The 23,697-nt window shown below is 49.2% G+C and overlaps 1 protein-coding gene across 1 annotated transcript in view; it reads right to left on the reverse strand.

The window, feature by feature from the left end:
• GOT2 (glutamic-oxaloacetic transaminase 2) overlaps nt 1-23,697 on the reverse strand; it is a 217,982-nt gene that overhangs the window by 23,451 nt on the left and 170,834 nt on the right. The window contains exon 9 of the mRNA XM_069217465.1: nt 14,453-14,603. Within this exon, the coding sequence (XP_069073566.1) occupies nt 14,453-14,603 (151 nt within the window). The remainder of the gene's footprint in view (nt 1-14,452; nt 14,604-23,697) is intronic.

Genomic DNA, 23,697 nt, shown 5'->3' on the forward strand with positions numbered 1-23,697 from the left:
ACATGCTGCAGCCCTTAGAGACCTTCCCTGGCATCAGGGCCCTTGGTACCAGGGGTACCAGTTACAAGGGACTTACCTAGGTGCCAGGGTTGTGCCAATTGTGGAAACAATGGTACATTTTAGGTGAAAGAACACTGGTGCTGGGGCCTGGTTAGCAGGGTCCCAGCACACTTCTCAGTCAAGTCAGCATCAGTATCAGGCAAAAAGTGGGGGGTAACTGCAACAGGGAGCCATTTCTTTACACACACACACACACACACACACACACACACACACACACACAAACACACACAAACACACAAACACACAAACACACAAACACACACCTACGTGCTTGGCCATCGGAACTTCACATAGCACCGAGGACAGTCATGGAAGATCATCCCTTCCATCAGTGTGTGCATTCTCTGTGAAATAATGGATGACGAGGGGCATGTGGACCCAGCAGGTAGGAGTTGATCGTGGTTCTTTTTTTTTTTTTTTTTTTTAGAAGGTGTTGCAGAGCTGAATTCACTGTTAGGGCCCAAATGAGAGCCCGAGGAACACTTAGAACTAAGCCCTGGCAGCGCACATCTGAACCTGATGGTGGAAAAAAATAATCTAACAAGGAGTCAGTGCTCATGTGCATTGCATAGGGAGGGAGGAGTCCCACTATGTGACTGGAAATATTTATTTGAAGAAAACCAACTTTGCAAAAATCCGACTTAAACAGTAGGGGGGTAGGAGTACGCAGAGCAGGTTTATCTTCAGCATCACATGCTACAAACACGTATTTCACTGGCACCTCAGCACCTGACATCCACTCCTCACCCATTTCCCTGAAAACATTATGAGCACAGCATACTTGGTCAGAAAGAGGGGCACATTTTAACCTTTCAAGAGCATGGATACATTCATACTAGACACAGCAGTAGTAGCCAGATTTCAACTAATATATCACAAAATATACTCCAACAGTTCCTTTCACACAGCTAAGGCAATCTTCTCCTCTACTCCTTTGCAAATGTGAATAATGCAACTGTATTTCCTTTTACCCCAATAGATTCTTTGGTACAAGAACTCCTCAATCGTCCCAAACACACATCAACTTCAGGGTAACTGGCATCAAGTTGGCTGAATGTCCACTAAAATGAGGCACAATAAGAGCTACTGATCCTGAACTTCAAAGCTGTAATAGACACCTTCCGAACTACCTCTCACTAATCCAGAATCCAGAGTGAAGTACCTACGATCAGTAATCAAAACTCTCCTGGCTTCAACCTAACCTCCATGTGAAGCATCAAGTGCAAAATTTCCTAACTACCGTGTGTTCTATTGCACAGCATTTACAGTCAAAATTCTCCATTCTGTGCAGATAAATATTAACACAAAAGATCTAAAAACTAGGCCTGAATAAACCAGCTTGTTAAATGAAGGGAGGCTAGGTTGTGATGAATTTGTGTGCTTGCTTTGAACTGGATTGGAGTGTTAGTTAACAAGCTGCAGAGGTCTGTGAAAGGGAGGAAAACAAAAAAATACATATTATTACCGGTTCTCCAGCAAAGGGGTATTTGCTGATGTTCAAGAATGTTCTATAGGTCCCCTTGACTGCGGAATCCCAGAACACTTTTTCCAAAAGAAAAAAAAAATCTCTTCTAGATGAAAGACTAGTTACCGAAGTCTATACCACTACAAGGAAAAAGTCACTTTCTCTGTAAGCATGTTCGTGCCGTGTAGTGCTATAGATTTACATGCTCTGTATTCTCCTGCATTTAGTGTTGGGCTTGAATATTTGCAACTTGTTTTTCTTCAAAGAAATCTCGAGTCGTGAGATATATGGTGTCTCCTCCTAATGTGTGCATTGCCCATGGGCACATACTCCATTTTAAATTGTTTTTAGACCAGCGGGCAAGTGTAGTTTGGAGTGGTAAAAGAAGGTGGAGTGCATGTGCATTACGAAATAAGCAAGTATAAAAGAGAAAGAAAGATCTGCAGCCAGAGCCACATACACCCTAGGAGGAAGTTACATGCATGCAAATCTACAGCACTACATGCTATGAACAGGTACTTACAGGTTAAGTAACATTTTCCGATACTACCATTTGTTGCTGCAGATACAGACGGTCTGCATGGACTGTAAAGCATTCCCTCTGTTAAGGTGGTGGCTCACGTGTTGATGGAGCAGGTTTTTGAAAAGGGATCCTTAGGACCATATTGCTAACTAAAGCTTGCTGTCTAGCATGAGCATCCACATTGTAGCACTTGGTAAATGTGTAAGGGGCAAATCAAGTAGCTGCTTTACATATTTCAGCTAAAGGAATGTTTCCAAGGAAAGCTAAGGAATGGACCTTTTTTCACGTGGAGTGCCCTGGGGGTTTAGGGAGAACTTAAGGTTGTGGGTTTGGATACAGCCTCTCCCTCCATCTAGCAATTACTGGGTTTTGAAATGGGCGGTTTTGGGAGTTGCTAAAAGCTACCAACAGCTGGTCTGCATTATATAAGAACTAAGGGCCAGATGTAGCAAAGGGGTTTCCCCATTCTGTGTCTATGGGAAAAAAAAGTGTTTGTACATATGGCCCTTAGTCCTTTCAATGTAGTCCATGAGAGCCCTTTTGCCATCTAAAGCGTGGAAGGCTCTCTCCACCTGTGGAAACGAGACTGAGTTATATGGTCTGGCTCAGATGGAAGGAAGAAATAGCCTTTGGCAGAATCTTTGGATTGGTTTGCAATATTACTCTGTCATTATGGACCTGAATGTAGGGTTTCTGTAATTTGAGAGCCTGCAGTTTACTAATGTCCCTAGGTGGTTATAGCCACGCAGAATAGAACCTTTCCATGAGAGGAACTGCAGGAGGAAGGAATATATTGGCTCAAAAGGGGAACCCAATGTCTGGTGAGGACTATGTTAAGGTTCCATTGAGAGGCTGGCAGCACTCTTGGGAGGAATGACTCTCCATGTAAGCCTTGATGGCTGGTATATAAACAAGGTAGAGTGCTGCGTCTTTTGCATGTGAGTGGCTATGGCAGCTAAGTGAAGTCCAATAGAAGTGTATGCTAACCTTGACTGCTGTAAATGAAAGAAGTAGCATGTGCAATCCTGAACCGCAGGGTTTAATGGAGCTATATGTTTTGAGATACAGTTGCAGACAGACCTCTTCTACTTAGCTACATAGCAAGCTTGAGTAACTGGTCCACAGTCTTCCTTGAGGATGCCCATGCACAGCTATGGGAAGCGTAGACAGTCAAAGTCTAGGCTGTAAGGTGCCAGAATGCCAAGTTGGCTGTATGAGGTCTGGATGTTTGATCTGTCCCTGTTTTTTGGTGAGAAGATACGCTGTGTTTGGGAGATTCTAAGTAGGACTGATGGACATTTTGAGAAGAGTGGAGAACCAGGTGGGAGCTACAAGGAGGAGTTTCTGGGAAGTTTCTTCTTCAACACCATTAGAGGAAGGAGAGGGAGAGGCGTAAAAATACGTGTGGGAAGCTGGCTTAGTCTGTAGTGTACCAATGTAGGGGTAAACCATGCAAAAAGTCCAGACAACCCTTATTGGTTTACAGGGGCCTACTTTAAGAATACCAAGTGCTCTATTTGTGGTAGTGTGGTCGAGTAGCTTACGTTTATCAGAGAGGAGTGTTGAGCCTTTGTTGTACACAGTTTCAATAAATGAGACATGCTCAAAAAGAAATCCCAGACCAACTTACAAAAATAACAGACTTCTATATACATTGACAGAAAGATCAACGATATTGGGTAGGTACTTCAGAAGTTATTGATTTTTACAAGAGAAACAGTAAAGTAGCCAAGCTGTTACATATGACGCACGAGCCTCAAACGTAGAAATGTTATGCTATGGGACTAACACACTGCATAGATATACTTGCAAACGGTTGTAGAGGGTATCCTTTAGAACTTAAACGCTGGTGGTACTTTGAACCTTGCCCCCCGCTCCTCCCAATCACCGTAAGGTTTACCAGTGTGTCTGGGTACAGAGGTGCTGGTCGAGTTAGTAGCCTCAGGGGCTACAGCAGTGAAAGTTTAAAGTGACCTGTCGCAACAACAGAGTCTGCAAGGGGGGACTTGGGGAACAAGTCTGGCAAAACCTAAAGGAGGGGGGGGCTCGGCTCGTGGGGTTTCCTGGGCCAAGAGGACATAGGCTGAAGTCCTGTACTCAAGCTGGGGGGGCTCACGTGCAGAGGTGCTGACTGATCAGTTGGAGGCTCTCACGGTTCTCAGTCAACCTGCAGTGGGAGTTGAAACAAAACAGCAGGGCCACTTAAGTGGAGCTCGTCTGTCCTGAAGTCCCTCGATGCACAAGTTCTGGCATCAGTGGTGTCAGGAATGAACACAAACAAGCCTAGTGGGTGCAAGTGCCTTGGTAGTCAGGGTATTGGTGCGGGGGGGCTCCTGGAGGGTCTAGCCTCTTGAAATTCACCAGTAAGACAGGGCTGACCTCCTAGAGCCTCACAAACCTCCTTTTATCATGCTGCTTCTTTGATGGGCCAGATTAACAACAATGCGGATTCCCAGACAGCTGCAGTCGGTGCCTGCTGATGCAGGGGTGATGGCTTCTCCCACCCAAAGATGCTGCTGCCTGGTTGTTGAAGTGCTGGACAGTCCTCCACAGCTTTGGGAGGATGCACAGCTTTTGGATAAGTTGCGTCGGTGCAACTGTCCAGGTACCAGCGGCAGGGCAGGGTTTGCCACGAAGTGGTGGTTAAGTCCTCTGTTGTTGCGGGGACTGATCGTCTTTCTTCGGTAACCAGTAGATAAATCTGAAGTCCTGGTGTCAGGGGGACCCCTCAATACTGGATTTAGGGGCGTTTAGGGGGGGGACTTACCCCTGAGGTGACTACACCCCCTAGATGTCCACTTCCTGTTAGGAGTGGGCATATTCCTGACACAGAGATCCTAGTTTCATCAAAAACAAGATAGTGGAACCCTTCCTTGAGTGTCCACTTCAGGTAGCCCACATTAGGGGTGTTACTAGCCTAGAAGTGCAACATGTCTCCTGAATAACTTATTACCCTTCTTCTCTGGTGCCAAATGGGCCTCAATGCAGAGGGTGGCGTTCTTCAGGACTGGTGGAAGCCAGGGTCCCATGTCAAAGGTGGCAGGGGCTTTAAAGCCCCTGACTCTGACATGCTAATCCACTAGCCATCCTGGAGGAGGTGTGATCACCTGCCTCCGGAGTAGACCTTGTTACTGGCCTCAGAGTGTGGGCTCTCACCTGCAGGGGGTCAGAAACTAGTCTGTGGTGGTAGGCTCGTTGGTACCAGTCAGACAGCACATCAACTAGTAGGCATTCAAAGGGCACCTCTATGGTGCCCTCTGGGTGCATGGCAGAAATCTGATACTGGCACCAGCACAAATTGATATCAAATATCTTGCCTTAATAAAACACCAATAACTTCAGTGCAGTCATCCTGTAACTGGGTAACTCGTGGTGACCAGTTCCCAGTGTATGTCCTTAAGATGGCTGCCTGATCACTAGCAATATCTAGCTATGGAACTAGATATCACAAGGGTAGATCTGCTCATGCGAATGTGCCCTTACATGTAATATAATGCACCCTGCATTAGTTCTCTAAAGCATGCTGTAGGGATGACTTACATATATTACATGCAGTGGATATGGGCACTGCACACATGGTGTGTGCAATGTCGTGTTTACAAAATGGCTTGCCCCATTCCACATATTCTGAGATGGCAGTCTGCCTGTATTTGAGAGTGAGTTTGTTAGGGTGACATAATACATGCTGCAGCCTTTAGAGACCCCCTTTAGTACTCATTCCATAGATACGAGGGTACCATTTACTAGGGGCTTACGGGGGTGCTGAAGTCCTTGCAAATTGGATTACAATTAGACATTTACTTTATTTTAAAGGAAAGAGCACTGGCAGCCTGGTTAGCAGGGGCCCACTGCACGTTTAGTCAAAAAGCATCTGTACTAGGGCAAGAAGTGGGGTGTGACCATATCAAAAGGGGCATTTTCCTGCAATAAGCAAATGTACCCCAAAACCATTACATCCATAGTGCATTTACAATGGACTGTGGGAAACTGGAGGCAAAGTTTGGGCATTTTGCATTCTCTAGGGTGGCAAATATGTCTATCTGTGGATATCCCTGGAATATGATGTAGCTGCTTAGTTCTTGAGGATGGAGTTTCCATTTGTGGACTTCTTGGTGTTATGTGCCGAGTAGGTCTGCTAGGTCGTTGTCCACTCCAGGAAGGTACTCCTTTATCAAGTGGGTGCAATGATGAAGAGCCAAATCCACATTGTTTGAGTTAGAACAGCAAGACTCACAGTGTGAAGGCCATGTTTATGTAGGTAGTACACTGCAGTCATGTTGTCCATTCAGACTATCACAACCTTACTTGGTATCAGAGAGGAAGACTCTGAGGGCTAGCTGGATAACTAGAAGCTCAAGATGATTGATTTATTAGCTCTACTATTGCATGGTCCACAAAGCTTGTACTGCTGTGAAATTAAGATGTGCACCCCATCCTGCTTATAAAGTGTATGTGGCAATGGTGACCTGCAGTAGTGTGTATTTGAAAGGTCTGCCGTGCAACAGGTTTTTGCTGTGCCACCACAAAGGGGAGACTCATAACTGTTCTGGAAGGGCAATGACAATGGAGCTGAAAAAAAGAGGGTGGAAAGACATAACTCTCTGGTGACTCGGTTGGCTTTGCCCATTACCCGACAGAGCGGACACGAGAAAGGTTTCACTCAGCAGAGGGTTGAGATGACTTGGTAATGTTGGTGGTATAGCCTAAGGCGTGTGGTAGAGATAATGGTTTGTGTATGGATGAGGCACTGTTCTCTTAAGCTCTTGATTAGCCCATCGTCCAACAAGGGGAAACCATGAATGCCCAGTTGTAAAGAAATGCCTCTTTCTGTATGATCACCCCTACGTTTTCTTTTTGCACGGATGCTGCCGATTTTGCAACAGAGTACACGGAGGTCTGCAACCAAGACCTCAGTGCCCGTGTACTTACCCTTAAACAGATATGCTGAATTTTCTTTACCCAAAAGGCTGAGCTAGCTTACCTGCAAGTCCCAAGTAACTGGTACCCAGGGCAGGTAAGAGAGAAGGATCCCCAGCGACTGCAGCACTGGCTGTGCCACCCTGGGTGGGACACTAGTAAAACAAGACTCCCAGCAGCCATTTGAAGGATAGAAGGACAGTTAACTGCTGGCCCCACCTTGCCATTTAAAACAATGGCAAATGCAGACTCACCCTTGTATATGCAAGTCACCCTATGACAGGTCTACCAAGTCTTAAGGGAGGGTGCAACATATCTTGTGAGCAGAATATTTTACATGTTGTGATAATAAAACCAGTAATCTGTTGTTTTTTTACAAAGGAAAAGCTTGGGAGCTCAATTAGCGATGCAGAGTACATAATCTCTCAAATGTGCTACTTCTGGAACAGTGCAACAAAAGTGGGTCATTCAAAGCATCAAACAAGTTATTGCATTAAGCCAGACTTGATTCTCAGGTCAAAATTAATCTAACAAGTTGCAGTGTGCAACTTTAATAAGGATGCCACTTTGCTGCCTTCAGTCCCCTGTGCCCAAGCTAGTTGCACACTGGGGCCTCTACCTGAGACAACTTTATGCCCTCATGTGAAAATGTGCCGACTGTTGAAAGGATAAGATAGGAGCCTTCTCTGGAAGGAGGTGTCCCCCTCCCTCCTGCAGAACGCCACACGGGCAGTTGGCTCAAAAGATGAGCTTTGAAGGAGACGCTGCCACCTTTGAAGGGCAAATGGGTAACACATGGAGCAGGGCTGCCCCATTGTTCGGGTGCACAGGCTAGCTCTTGAGACAGGAGAGGGGAAATCAGTAAACAAAGTAGGTTTCCAGGGGTATGTAGTCCTCTTGGCAGCCACACCTCTGGCTTGGGCTAGGTAGAGCAAGATGCTGGCAAAGGGGTTCTGCCATATTAGCAGTGTGCAGAATGGTGCATCCTCGGATGCCCAGATGCCACATTTCATAGGCAGTGGTCATCAAGTGGATGGAACCTGCTAGCCCATTGGCTACTAACTATCCTGCCCAAGGACATTTTTTTAAGTAGGGCACAGCTGGCACCCCGAACTCTGATTTCAACTGGACTGGAAGGAGAACCGAAGGAGGAATGCCCCTCGCACTGTGTAATCAGCAAAACGAAGCAAGACCAATGTGGACTGCACCTACTGAACATGGTGGCTAGAAAAGGAGAGGTGTTGTGTCTGCTCAAGCCGTCCCCAGATCCCAAAGAAAGCCAAGAGACTCCAAGGGTCTATGAGTTGGCCTCCTGTTCACAGCAAAGGGAGACAGCTGAGAAGCCTGCTGGGGCAAGTTGGTAGTCCAAAGTCTTCAGCTCACCACTAACTGCAGCCGTCCAGCACCAGGGACTAGGACCGATGCACAAGGTTGCACCAGGATTCGCATTGTCGAGGTGCAGCTGGGACCCTGCCCGGCCCCCACTCCCCGCCCCCACCCAGAGTATGAGCTATCGACCCAGGAAGGGCTGACTTGTAACTAATATTTGCTGACTGGTAGTTCAGTGCCAACTGTGCTTCAGGCAGCACCAAGAGGCCTTTGAGGGATGTCGTCCCTGTGACAAGGACCTCCCTCAACCCGTGTGTGGACAGAGGACTAGTTATAGCAAGACCCCCATCAACCACATCACATCCACAGCATCCTTTATCCCCTGCATCAAGACCACTTCCAAAGGAAAGCCATGCCATGCAATGGATAAAAGTGCCTGGAACTGGCTGAGGGCTGCTTCACCTGCTGAGGTAACAGCTACGGAGGACCCATCTGGCCCCCTTTGCTAGCTCCCTGCCAGAGTTGGTCACCCCAAATAACTTTAACCGACCGCACTGACACTTGTTGAATTTGCCACTGCTTGTTTGCGGTTGAGTGAAATAACCCGATTTACTATACCTTGTAAATTCTATAACTCCTGTGGATCTTTTTGAATGTGGTGTCTAAAAAAACCTCCATAAAAACGCAGTCTATTTTCATAAATTGATTTCTTTGGTGCCTTATTTTTATTTCACTTTTGGTACTGTTAAAATGCTTTAAACTTGTTCCTTTGTGCAAGCCTTGCTGCTCAGAGCCACAGTTACCCATGGTTGAGCTGACTGCTTGCCAAATAAAACCCAAGGGATTAGTAAGTGTATTACATGGAGAGGTCGCACAACCACACCACATAATACATCAGCTTAGATAAACAACAACCACCGCTAAACATTTGGTAAAGAAGCTTGGACCAGTAGTTATACTGAACAGTAAGACTTTGAATTAGCAATGCTGGCCACTAACCACAAACCTCGGGTAGCATAGGTAGGCTGGGTGGATTGAGGAGTAGGAAATTTGCATCCTTCAAGTCCAATGTTGCCATGAAGTCTGCTACAACGGAGGTATGACGTCCTGAAGGGTTACCATGTGGAAGTATTCCACCACTATATATTGACTGAGGCATCCGAGAACAAGATACAGTCTGAGAGACCAGTCCTTTTTTGGCTCTTGATTTGTTGTTGTTACCCCATGCCCTCTCTTGTGCAACCTTTCAAGGTAGCTTGCTGATAAGGTTGCAGTTGTTGCCTTTGGAAACCGCTTGCATTTGGGGAGGTGGTCCTAGAACTTGCACGGTAAAGCTACCTGTGAAAGGACCCTTTGACCAGTGGCTTGGAGAGCCCCCCCATGGCCTTAGCTGTATCAGTATCCTTTAAGTTTTTCTAACCGTTCGCATGAACTTGCATATTCAACCCCCCCCAACCCCCCCCCACCCCCCAAAAGATCACACCTAATGCCTATTTAATCTATCACAAAAAAACTGGATTAAATGCATGGAAAGATTTCCTTAATAGCACAAGACTAATCGCAATAACCAACTATAACCAATGAAAAAAAACACTAACCCAGGGTTACGGTGCAGCATGCTTCCTGGCATAAAGTGCTTCAATGCCTCTACGTTACATGAATACAATTACAAATAATACAATGTATACGCCTCCCGGCTCACACCAATCCCATAACACTCAGTGGTTAAGTAGACAAATGAAGTGCATATAAGCTCTTATTGACCAATACTCTTACATAAAAGATCTGCTTCGGGTTTTGTCCATCACCCAGTACTGTATAAGCCCATAAACTGGCCATCACCAACTAAATATGTATGGCCTAGATGAAGAGATCTAACACACACTGATGGCCAATCAGGAGGACTATAATCTAGTCCCTTGCGGCAGGTTCCAAAGCTCTACATACTATGATTGCTTCTTGGCATCGCACAACTGCTCCATCAACACAGCCACCTTCCCCAAAAACCCTTGGCGATCCATCTGAACTAAAGAACTTCCTGTCCATCTCGCTGCTACTATACCCGGCCAAACTGGAAAAGGCCATAAACTCAGAGCTGCGACTATTCATTGAGGACAACTCCTCACTGGACACCTCCCAGTCTGGGATCTGGAGCAACTGCAGCACAGAGACAGCTCTTCTTGCAGCTCACTCCCAGACCACAGCACTCATACTGCTCGACCTCTCAACAGCCTTCGACACGGTCTCCCACAGCACCTTATGCACCAGACTCCATGATGCAGGAATCTGTGGAAAAGCCCTGCAATGGATCCATTCCATCTCTGGAAGAAACTAGAGAGTCAGTCTCCCACCCTACACAGCCAAACCTACAGAAGTCATTTGCAGAGTTCCTCAGGGATCCTCCCTGAGCCCAACTCTCTTCAATGTATACATGGCCCCACTTGCAGCCTTCGTCAAAGGCCACGGTATGAACGTTGTGTCTTACACCATTTATACACAACTCATAGCCCTCACTGAAAACTCTGACATGGTGAAGAGGAACTTCCACACAGGAATGAAAGCCGTCGCCGTCTGGATGAGAGCTGCATCAAGCTCAACTCAGATAAGACCAAGCTCATCTTCAGAAACTCTACCTCAGCCTGGGATGACTCCTGGGGGCTCACATCTCAGCACCCCACCTTCTCCGGCAGACCACGCCCGCAACCTAGGAATCATCCTTAACTCCTCCCCATCAATGACTCAACAAGTAAACATGGTCACCTCCTCCTGCTGGGACACCCTTTGCCAACTTCGAAAGATTTTCAAATGGATCCCAGTAGACTGCCGCAGGACAGTCACCCGTGCCTTAGTCACGAGCAAGCTCGACTACGGCAATACACTACACCGGCACCACAACAAAAAACATCAGAAAGCTGCAACTCATTCAAAACGCCACTGGCAGGCTCGTCCTAAACAGTTTTGTAAACCATTCAGTAAACATACAACTGGATAAGAGTTGTGCGGCAGATATTCAATTAGAGTATGCAGCTCTATGAATATTTGCATAAAACATTACATGATTATCAAGAGAAGCCTGAAATGTGATTTATAATCTCCTCGATGGGAATAAATCACGTACAGGAGGAACATCTGTGTAAGGAAATGCCTCCTTGGCATGGTTACCCCCTGACTTTTTGCCTTTGCTGATGCTATGTTTTGAATTGAAAGTGTGCTGAGGCCTGCTCACCAGGCCCCAGCACCAGTGTTCTTTGCCTAACCTGTACTTTTGATTCCACAATTGGCACACCCTGGCATCCAGGTAAGTCCCTTGTAATTGGTACCCCTGGTACCAAGGGCCCTGATGCCAGGGAAGCTCTCTAAGGGCTGCAGCATATCTTATGCCACCCTAGGGACCCCTCACTCAGCACAGACACACTGCTTGCCAGCTTGTGTGTGCTGGTGAGAACAAAACGAGTAAGTCGACATGGCACTCCCCTCAGGGTGCCATGCCAACCTCACACTGCCTATGCAGTATAGATAAGTCACCCCTCTAGTAGGCCTTACAGCCCTAAGGCAGGGTGCACTATACCATAGGTGAGGGCACCAGTGCATGAGCACTGTGCCCCTACAGTGTCTAAGCCAAACTTTAGACATTATAAGTGCAGGGTAGCCATAAGAGTATATGGTCTGGGAGTCTGTCAAACACGGACTCCACAGCACCATAATGGCTACACTGAAAACTGGGAAGTTTGGTATCAAACTTCTCAGCACAATAAATGCACACGGATGCCAGTGCACATTTTATTGTAAAATACACCCCAGAGGGCACCTTAGAGGTGCCCCCTGAAACCTAATCCAACTACCCGTGTAGGCTGACTGGTTCTAGCAGCCTGCCACACTCGAGACATGTTGGCCCCCTGGGGAGAGTGCCTTTGTAACTCTGTGGCCTGTAACAAAGCCTGCACTGGGTGGAGATGCTATCACCTCCCCCAGGCAGGAGCTGTAACACCTGGCGGTGAGCCTCAAAGGCTTACCCCCTTTGTTCCAGCACCGCAGGGCACTCCAGCTAGTGGAGTTGCCCGCCCCCTCCGGCCACGGCCCCACTTTTGGCAGCAAGGCCGGTCGAGATAATGAGAATAACAAGGAGGAGTCACTGGCCAGTCAGGACAGCCCCTAAGGTGTCCTGAGCTGAAGTGACTAACTTTTAGCAATCCTCCATCTTGAGGATTCCCCCAATAGGGATAGGAATGTGACCCCCTCCCCTTGGGAGGAGGCACAAAGAGGGTGTACCCACCCTCAGGGCTAGTAGCCATTGGCTACTAACCCCCCAGACCTAAACACGCCCTTAAATTTAGTATTTAAGGGCTCCCCTGAACCTAAGAATTTAGATTCCTGCAACTTACCGAAGAAGAAGACTGCTGAGCTGAAAACCCCTGCAGAAGAAGAAAGAAGACACCAACTGCTTTGGCCCCAGTCCTACCGGCCTGTCTCCTGCCTTCTAAAGAAACCTGCTCCAGCGACGCTTTCTCCATGACCAGCGACCTCTGAATCCTCAGAGGACTGCCCTGCTTCCAAGAGTCCAAGAAACTCCCGAGAACAGCGGCCCTGTTCAACAAAGACTGCAACTTTAAATCTGCTCCTCTGGATACAAAGACCCCTGCAATCCCCGCAAGAAGCGTGAGACTTGCAACACTGCACCCGGCGACCCCGACTCGACTGGTGGAGAAACAACGCTACAGGGAGGACCCTCCGGCGACTCAAAGACTGAGTAACCAAAGTTGTCCCCCCTGAGCCCCCACAGCGACGCCTGCAGAGGGAATCCCGAGGCTCCCCCTGACCGCGACTGCCTGACTCTAAAATCGACAGCTGGAAAAGACCCGGCACCCGCAGCCCCCAGCACCAGAAGGATCGGAACTTCAGTGCAGGAGTGACCCCCAGGAGGCCCTCTCCCTTGCCCAGGTGGTGGCTACCCCGAGGAGCCCCCCCCTTGCCTGCCTGCACCGCTGAAGAGACCCCTTGGTCTCCCATTGATTTACATTGCGAACCAGACACTTGTTTGCACACTGTACCCGGCCGCCCCTGCGCTGCGGAGGGTGTACTTTTTGTGTGGACTTGTGTCCCCCCCGGTGCCCTACAAAACCCCCCTGGTCTGCCCTCCGAAGACGCAGGTACTTACCTGCTGGCAGACTGGAACCAGGGCACCCCCTTCTCTCCATTGAAGCCTATGCGTTTTGGGCACCACTTTGAACTCTGCACCTGACTGGCCCTGAGCTGCTGGTGTGGTGACTTTGGGGTTGCTCTGAACCCCCAACGGTGGGCTACCTTGGACCCCAATCTTAACCCCGTAGGTGGTTTACTTACCTGCAAGAACTAACAATACTTTACCTCCCCCAGGAACTGTGAAAATTGCACTGTGTCCACTTTTAAAACAGCTAAATGTGTTTTATGTAAAAAGTATATATGCTATTGTGATTATTCAAAGTTCCTAAAGTACGTACCTGCAATACCTTTCAAATGAGATATTACATGTAGAATTTGAACCTGTGGTTCTTAAAATAAACTAAGAAAAGATATTTTTCTATAACAAAAACCTATTGGCCTGGAATTGTTTCTGAGTGTGTGTTCCTCATTTATTGCCTGTGTGTATGTACAACAAATGCTTAACACTACTCCTTTGATAAGCCTACTGCTCGACCACACTACCACAAAATAGAGCATTAGTATTATCTCTTTTTGCCACTATCTTACCTCTAAGGGGAACCCTTGGACTCTGTGCATACTATTCCTTACTTTGAAATAGTGCATACAGAGCCAACTTCCTACAATCTGTTAATCAGATATACTGCTTTTGTTGGCGTATTCAAGTCCCACATCTTATCGACCAATGAGAAATGGCCGATTTGCTTTTCTCCATGGTACGCCTAATTCAAATAAATGTCGCTGAACACGTGACCTACTGTTTTATTCATGGCAAATGATGAATAGCAACTTCATGATGCAACTGCAAGTATAAATAATAAATAAGCCTACACTTAAATTTCCAGTTAGACTTCAGTTTTGCTACTCTGGACCAACCAGTAGCATGGAATCAAAGGGTAATTCTATTCACTAAATTAAGCTTTATGCTTTGTAGAAAAATCAGTAAAATTCCAGTAAAAATGAAAAAATGCACTCACCTGATCCGGCTTTAAGCCTGTGAAGCAAAACATGCCAATTTGGTCTGTGATGTGCTGCCAGTTGTGGATAGAGCCCTCCTTCTTCAGGTTAGAAACCAGCTGCTCTCTCATGCTGATGATGCGGTTGGCCATCCCCTTTACTTCCTCCAGCCTGGGATGGACAAAGAATAAGAGCATAGGACAAGCAAGCAGTTTAGTTATTTTCAGTACCTTATGGCTATTTTGGAGAGTTCAGTGAAAAGAAGCAAAAGAAATACAGAAGACGGTGTGACAGAAAATACTAATGCATCAAAAAATGTAATGCTGACAGTGACTTCTGGGCTCGTTTCCCGATGTAGCCTGAAACACTTGATATTTACTATAATTCATAAAACGTGACTGCAGAAGACCACTGCCTGGCAAACAGTTTAAAAAAAAAAAAAATCCCACCTTTAAAAAAAAAAACAATACTGCAATTTGGTCACATTTTAGAATGCTTGATGGGCCAACCAAGGCTACTTAATAAGAACAGATGAAAATTACCCTTTTATTAATGTATAACATGACAACTTTATCAGAGGTTGCTTTAGGACTGGTGTAGAAGTAAGAAACTGCTCTAAAACACTGGAATGTTTTCCACTGATATTTCCTGCTTTAACCGTAACTCAAAAGGTAAACAAATACAGCTTTTGCCGTGTTTACCAATCATCAAACTGGTGTTTCCTCTAAATGGGACGTAATGCTACGGAAAGGCCAGTCATTCCACCCTTGGATGCTGCTCTTCTATATGCTCTTTTTACCATGTCCCTCTGATGTCAGAGCTAAGTTAAGAACAGTTTTTAGAGTCGAGCCTGTGAGTGCATGGCCTAGTGTATGAGTCTCGCTTGCGAGACTCATGTGTTTGGTAAAGGGTTGGAGCCCGCCTGTCCCTCACCATTTGTTGGTTTGCGTGTCACACTTCCTTATAGCCTCCTAATTCGTCAAGGCACGCCTGCCATCATTTCCGTTTCTCTGTGTGGAGCAGTGATCAAGCACTAATTGATTAAACTTAATTAGTGCAAGTCTGCTGCTCCTGACGTAATCTAGGTACCGTTTCTTATTTTTTTTTTTTACTTCTAGTGCACCTCAAATAGAAGGCTTGTTACTGGCAAAAATGTGGCCATCCTGGTAAACGAAACTACAAAGTTTTATTTTTAAAGCAAACTTTATTTTGCCAAGTCGCATTTTCTCAGTTTCAACTCAGGTTTTCTTTTGCGTTTGCTCATGGGCGCTGTTGTCAAAAGATGACAATTAATTTGTTCTAAATATGCAAGACCTATTTCATTGCAAATGCCTGTTCCACATGCTTTCCCTTCCTCCACCGCTCACATGAATGCTCTAAACAGTCCACGTATTGCCTTTCACTATATGGGAATGGGAGTTTGTAAGCAAACAAAAGGGTTCACTGAAATGGAGTAGTTAAATTCCAGGGTCCCTCCCACAGGGGGGATGTAAGTAACGTGGAAAAGCTAGAGTTGTGTGGCACAATGAGAACTGGACCCACATGTGGGTATTCCCATCTTACTTACTGCGTTGCACAGAAAAGCAACACAAAAGTGATTAGTGCAATGCTTGTGAAAAGTCTTAGCCAGTGGCAATCTCTCAGCCCTCACTCCAGTCCATCATTTGCTATACACTATGCCAGTGGTTCTTAACCTGTGACCCGGTGACCCCTAAAGGTCCGCACCGTCTACTCAGGGGGTTTGCGACTGCTTTGAAAAGTAAAAATTATATATATATATAAAGTTACTTACCCAATAGAAATCTATTTGTGGCATGTAGTGCTGCAGATCCATGAGCTTTGCATACATCCGCCATCTAGTGTTGGGTTCTGAGTGTTACAAGTTGTTTTTCTTCAAAGAAGCTTTTTCGAGTCACGAGATCGAGTGACTCCTCCTCCCGGTGATAGTGCGCAAGGGCATACAGTCCTTTGTTAGATTGTTTTTCCGCAGGAGGATGAAGTAAGGAGTGAAGAAATGTATATGTACACACACACACACACATATATATATAAAAAGAAGATGTCTATGCAATGTTTATACATATTTACATAAAGAAAGTACTACAACGGCTACAGGCTTCCGGTGAGTAGGGAGGGCGTATGATAATCTGCAGCACTACATGCCACGAACAGACGTCTACTGGGGAAGTAACATATTCCGTTCGATGACATGTGTAGCTGCAGATACACATGCTTTGCATAGACTGAAAAGCAGTCCCCTCCCAAAATAAGCGGTGGCTAGCCTGTAGGAGTTGGAGTACTTTGAAATAGTGTTTTAAATACTGCTTGACCAACATTTGCTTGCTGGCGAGAAAACACATCCACACAGTAATGTTTAGTAAATGTGTGTGCTGTGGACCGTGTGGCTGCTTTGCATATATCTGCCATTGGTATATTGCCTAAGAATGCCATTGAAGCTCCTTTCTTTCTAATAGAGTGTGCTTTAGGAGTTACTAATAGCTGTCTTTTAGCTTTAAGATAGGAAGTTTGTGGGGCGTGGCCAAGGACCCGGAGATGGCGCACGCCTGAACTCTTAGCTCCGGAGGGGCCGGCGAATAGAAAGTCAAAATCGTGCCTTCCCCGGGCCGAATGAGGTCCAGGCTGCGGGGCGAGACCAGAGGAGGGGGCCGAGCGTGTGTGGGCCCCTGCGGCGACCCCGGGGGTGCCGAATCTGCCCGTCGGGGACTTCGGAGTCTGCGGGTCTGAGCACGTGACAGAGGCCGCGGCCTTGCGTGGTGCCGAGAACCGAAGTGGTGAGTGCACGGACGGCACAGAACAGCGGGAGGCGCCGAGCAGGCTCTCCGGCAGCGGCGGAGGTGCTGGCGGGGGCCAGGGGGCCCAGGTGAGATCGCGCACAGCTGAAGCGCACAGAGACTGTGCCACTGGAAGCGGGCGGCCCCGGAATAACAGAGGGGGCAGGAACGGGATCGAGGTCGCGGCCTTGGGCGGGGCCGTAGGTTGAGGCGGCCCGGAGGCCTTGCGTGGACCAGAGGAGAGGGCCGAGCGTGTGTGGGCCCCTGCGGCGACCCTGGGGGCCGAAGTGGTGAGGGCCCAGGTGAGATCGCGCACTGTGGAGGCGCACGGAGACTGAGACACTGGATACGGGTGACCCCAGAAGAACACAGGGGGCAGGCCCGAGATCGGGGCCGCGGCCACGGGCAGGGCTGCAGGTTGAGGCGACCCGGAGGCTGAAGAAAGCGGAGGTTGCCGGCGGAGACTACGAGCTGGGGTGGAGATGCCATTTGGGTTCTGGTGGCCCAGCGGAAGTCGCACTCTGACGGGTGGTGAAGTGGTGCTACTCTGGGCCACGGACGAGGCCCCTAGGAAGGATTGGGGACGAAGCGAGGCCAAGAGCGAGAGAGAGGCAGTGTGGAACGATTTCGAGGTAGCGACGTGACTCGGGGTCAAACTGCGGGGCCGCTTGACTTGAGGTGGGCCTTTGGGCCCTGGTACACACCGAAGAAGCGGAGAGAACGAGGGATAACGGGACCTGGTGGACCCCTGCAGACACCGGTGAGCTAGATGCATGGTGGCTGGTTTGACCGAGCCGGGGGCCGGATCGGGGTGGCCCCGGACGGAGGTGGCTCGTGACCCATGGGGGTTGAATGAGTACCCGGGGCTGAGGAACCCAGAAGATAGGATCAAGCAAGCGAGGAAAAAGGGCCGACTGATGAAGCTGGCGGATCGCGCCCCCGGGGGCGAGGGGTGGATTGCCTAAAAGGTAGAACCGTGGACTCCCCCGGGCGCATTGGAGTACTGGAGATCCATAAAGGAGTAGGACTGAGCACAGAAGTGTCCCTGGTGCAACAAGGGAGACAAGCGGGAGGAAATTTAGTGCCACGATGAAGAGTGACAGTTGAGAGTCCATGACGGGCTAAAGGACCCGGAGCTGAAATGGATAGCGCTTAAACGTAGAGCGCCTGGGGAGAGGCATTCCGAAGCGGAACAACTGAAACAGCTGGGGCAGCTGTCGGGGGCCCGGGGCGAGGTCCGCTGTTGATCAGATGCCCCCCAGGAGCCGCCACAAGAACAGAACCATGGCCGCTGCAGCTCAGTCCGGGAGCGATGACTCGGACCCACAGGGCCACATGCAGATCAAAGTCCAGGATACTTTAGATAAAATACTCGGGGCGATCGAAGACACCAAAACAACGTTGCAACGGGAGATCAGTCAAGTAGCTGTGGAGGTGAGCCTACTGAGAGCGGACCACCATAAACTGGCAGACAGAGTCAAAGAGACAGAAACTGTACTGGCCGAGATAGCACCAAAGCAGAAAGACCTGAGGGCTGAAGTGACCTCCCTGGCCGACAGAGTTGCGCGACTCGAAAAAAGAGCTGAAGATGCGGAGGGGAGGAACAGAAGGAACAATGTGCGCGTGGTGGGCCTCCCGGAGGGGGCTGAGGGGGAGAACATTGTTGAATTTCTGGAGAAATGGTTCAGTACCTCAGTGGCGCCGGGGCGCTTGACCCCATTCTACACGCTGGAACGAGCACATCGGGTGCCGGCGAGGCCCCTTGCCCCGGGGAGACCCCCCCGGGCCGTGATAGCTAAACTCTTACACTACAGAGACAGGGACTCCCTCCTGCAAAGGGCCAGGGAGACGGGCCCATTTAAAGTCGCAAATGGGGAGGTGACACTGTTCCCGGACTTTACCCTGGAGGTGCAAAACAAGCGGTCTTCGTTTCTGGCAGTTAAGAGAGCCCTAAGAGAGGAGGGAATCCAGTATTCGCTACTCTACCCAGCCAGATTGAGAGTGATGCTGGAAGGGAAGACAACATTCCTCCAATCCCCTGAGGAGGCATGGGAATGGCTTGAGTCACGTGGCCCTCAGGCGGGGGGTCCCGTTGGAGAGGGCCCGACCGGTGGCAATGCTCGCCGAGCCCTGAAGGGAAGGAAGACCAGAGACCGCAGACGACTGGCGCCCACACAAACACAGAAAGAGAAAGGCAGGAAGGAAGCACTGGAAGCGGCAGCACGCATGGGTGGGGAGGCATCCCCTCAGGAAGGTTCTGGGAATGAAACGGACGACACGTTGGTGTCCTCTGCGGAAGACCTGGAGCATTCAGCCCGAGCCCCGAAGGTGACCCCACAAACAGCTGACGAACTTGGCTAGCCAGGGCCTGCGGAAGGCGCCGGGGACTGGGCATGTCAAGCGTAATGGCGGCCCCTCCGGACTTGGCCACCCCCCGGAACAGAACCTCGCCCATTCAAAATGGCGAGTACTGCTGATCAAAAGTTGAACAAGTTGCACAGTTGCATAGTTTACTGGGCAGCCTACAGGTTAGGAGGTGCCCTGGGGATGGGGAGTTGGGATACACAGTTACAAGTTAATATGGCAATGTGGGTGGCGGAATTTGACTGCGGCAAAGACATGATGTGGGAAAATATCCTCGCGACTGGGGAGAAGCGGGGGTATTGTCACCAGAATGAAATCATGAAATGGCGGACTATAATTTATTGACCTGGAACGTTAGGGGGATGGGCACTCCAGCTAAAAGGCACAAAATACTCTCTAACTTAAAGAGAAGGGGAGTACAGTTGGCATTACTACAGGAAACACACCTGGCGTCTGGAGAGGGAGAGAAGCTAAGGCGCAGGTGGAGGGGGCAGGTGTTTGCAACAGACTACTCAGCTTATGCAAGGGGCGCTTTAGTATGGATCAGAGCGGGGGTCCCCTTCATATTGACCTCTTCCAATATAGACCGGGAGGGAAGATTCGTGATATTGGAAGGGAAGCTACAAGGTATCCCAATAGTCTTAAGCTGCATATACGCCCCCAACCAAGACCAGGTCCCCTTTATGACGAGCCTATCGAGACACCTCACACGCCAAATCGCTGGGGAGCTATTAGTAGGGGGGGGACTTCAATGCAGTACTAGACACAAATCTGGACAGGTCCACCCCGCCTCTGCATGGGGCAGCGACAATCAAAACAGCCAGAAGGCTGAGTGAGTGGCTGGACATGTGGGGGTTGTCGGACGTCTGGCGAATGCACCACCCAACGTCTAGTGAATATTCATACTACTCGGGTCTCCACCGAGTGCATACCAGAATTGACAGAGTAGTCTGCACAGCAGGCCTGATAAGTAATATGACACGCTCAGAATACTTAGCCCGCACTTTGTCTGATCATAATCCCTTGTTAATAACGATGAGGATGTCGGAGGATAGACCCCTTATACCATCATGGAGGCTTTCTCCCTCGGCACTTGAGGACCAGGCGTACAGAGAGGCCCTACGCGGCCACTTGGCAGAATATATTGAGACGAATAAGGGGTCTACTCCTTCTAGGGCCTTAGAATGGGAGGCGCTTAAGGTAGTGACAAGGGGCTTCTGCCTGGGGCAGTCGGTGCGGGTGAGGCGTACACTTGAAAAAGAATTGAATGACCTGGAGAAGGATATGCACGAGAGGGAGTTGGGACAAGGGAAGACAGCGCAGGAGAATATAACCGAGCTTGTAGGGAACACTCCCGCATTGAAGAGCAACTCCGGTGCCACGACAGGCAAAAATATCTAGCATCCCTACATGCGGAAGAGGGTAGATCGGGGAGACTACTGGCGTGGCTGGTCCGCCCGGGAGAGCAGGGTGAGCCCATCACATGTGTAATAGACGGGGAGGGGTCTCGCAGACTCAGGCCGGGCTCCATAAACGATGCGTTCAGAGAGTATTACTCGCAGTTGTACGGGAAACCCAGCGAATTGCAGATGGAATCTTTCAATAGATACCTACAGCAAATCCCACTACCAACACTGAGCGCAGATAGAAGACAGCCTGGGGGGACCAGTAACGCTAGAGGAAGTAAATGAAGCTATAGAACAGTTAGCACCCGGAAAGACCCCAGGGACAGACGGTCTCCCCATGGATTTCTATAAAAAATACAAATTGCTGCTGGCCCCCCAATTGACAGGGTTGTACGCGGAGGCGCTGCAATATGGAGAACTACCACAGACAATGCGGGAGGCTTTAGTGGTACCGCTCCCCAAGACAAAAGACAGGGAAGCTCCGGTGACGGACTTTAGGCCTTTATCTATGTTAAACAGCGACTTCAAAATACTTAGTAAGATAATGGCTGCCCGGTTGCTCCCTCTCATGACAAAGTTAGTGCACGCTGACCAGAATGGTTTTGTCCCCGGCCGTAGTACCTCCCTGAACCTGAGAAGGGTGTTTACGATCTTGCACATGCCCAGGGATCAGAGACCGCCAGAGGGAGCCTTACTCGCGGTGGATTTCGAGAAGGCCTTCGATTCCATCAGATGGGACTATTTAAGGACTGTGATGCTTAAAATGGGGCTGGGGGAGAACTGGGTAAAATGGGTGGACTTGCTGTACTCATCCCCGTTAGCAAGAGTTAAAACCGGAAGGATGATCTCCAGTGCATACCCAGTATACAGGGGAACTAGGCAGGGCTGCCCCTTGTCCCCGCTACTGTTTGCCCTGGCAATCGAACCCCTGGCATCGCAGCTGCGATGTGAAGGCGTGGGCAAGGGAATTATTTGGGGTCCGTCCGAACATATAGTCTCCCTGTATGCAGATGATATACTTATTTACATGAGGGACGCGTCAAGAGGACTCACGTGGGCATTGGGAATACTGGAAGACTTCGGGGGCCAATCGGGACTCCGACTTAATCGGAGGAAAACATATGTATTCCCCGTGATGTCAGACAGTGCACGCCCAGATGCGTGCCCAGCTGACGTAAATTGGGCCCCGCGGACATTTAAATACTTGGGCATACAGATATTTCACGAATTAAACGATCTTAGGGACGGTAACCTCGGCAGGACGCTTAGATCATTGCGCTCCTCGGTGGGGTTTTGGAGATCATTAAAACTAACAATCATGGCCAGAGTGGCGCTCTCAAAAATGGTCATGCTACCACGCCTCCTCTACTATTTTGCTAACTTACCACTACAGATCCCCGCGGCATGGTTCCGAGAGTTGAACGCCTTGCTCAGAGAACTAATATGGGATGAGGGCCGCAGAAGAACTGCGCTCTCGACCATCTGTAGGCCGACGAGGTTGGGAGGCCTGGGCGCCCCAGATTTCGTAGGCTATTACCTGGCATCTCAGTTACAATGGGTGGCCGGCTGGCTAGCGGGTAGGGGGCGGCTGGACCTGGCCACCGCAAACGGTGAAATTGACATAGCTCAGATTGCAGCAAATATGGCGGGCAGGAAGATGGCCCCCATTAGAGGCAACATAATGTACAATGTGGCGATGAGATGCTGGAAACAATGTGAGAGGAGGACTGGAGTGGGGCCACCATACTCTCCCGCTCTGCCGCTGGCGGCCGTCGCTCTGGACGTGAGGGCGGAGGGGCCAGGGGGACTGGGTTTGGGGCCTTGGACGAGAGCAGGGATAGAGACAGTGGGGGAGCTATTCAGGGAGGGGGTGCTGAGGAGCTTTGCTGATGTAGTAGAGGGGGGGGTCCCAATAGGACAGTTTTTACTCTTTGGAAGGCTGGTGCATACCCTGAAGGAGCATTGGACCACGGTCAATGCAGAACCCGCTCCCCACGGAGTGTTGCACCTCCTGCTGACAGAGGGAGAGGAAACTCACCTAATAGCAAAAATATACAGGGCCCAGATAGAGGTAGCAGTGGATCCCCTGCGACCCCTAAGAGAAAAATGGGTGAAGACAATTGGGCGGGACCTGACCGAGTCAGAGTGGACTAGAGCACTTGCTTACCCTGGGGGTGATCTCACGCAACACTAGGCTGAGATACATACAATACAACTATCTACACAGAACATACCTTACTCCTCAACGACTGCACCGCATATACGGGGGGGAGCCCAGGACTTGCCCCAGATGTGGAGACGGGGAACCAGACTTTGATCATATGATGTGGGGATGCACGATGCTCCAGAGGGGATGGACGGCAATGACGACTAATCTCATGGAGCTGTTCGGTACGGAACTCCGGCCAACCCCCGACATTTGTCTTTTGGGCCTCAGAGCTAGTGCCAAATGGAGCAGGGTAGAGAGTCGTTTCCTTGACCTGTCCCTGGCCCTTTACAAAAGGCTGACTACGAAGGGTTGGAAATCGAATGCACCCCCTTCATTGACAGAATGGAGAGGCGATGTCACAAGATGGTCCAGAGCTGAACTGCAGGTCCTTAAGGCAGAGGAGGCCAGGGGAGCCCGCCAGACACCCATCGCCCCGGAGTGGGAAAACCTAGTGATAAGGTGGGACGGCCTAACGAAGGGACCAATGGTACCTG

Source organism: Pleurodeles waltl, chromosome 12 (genome assembly GCF_031143425.1).
Source record: "Pleurodeles waltl isolate 20211129_DDA chromosome 12, aPleWal1.hap1.20221129, whole genome shotgun sequence".
In the NCBI taxonomy this organism is placed as follows: domain Eukaryota; kingdom Metazoa; phylum Chordata; class Amphibia; order Caudata; family Salamandridae; genus Pleurodeles; species Pleurodeles waltl.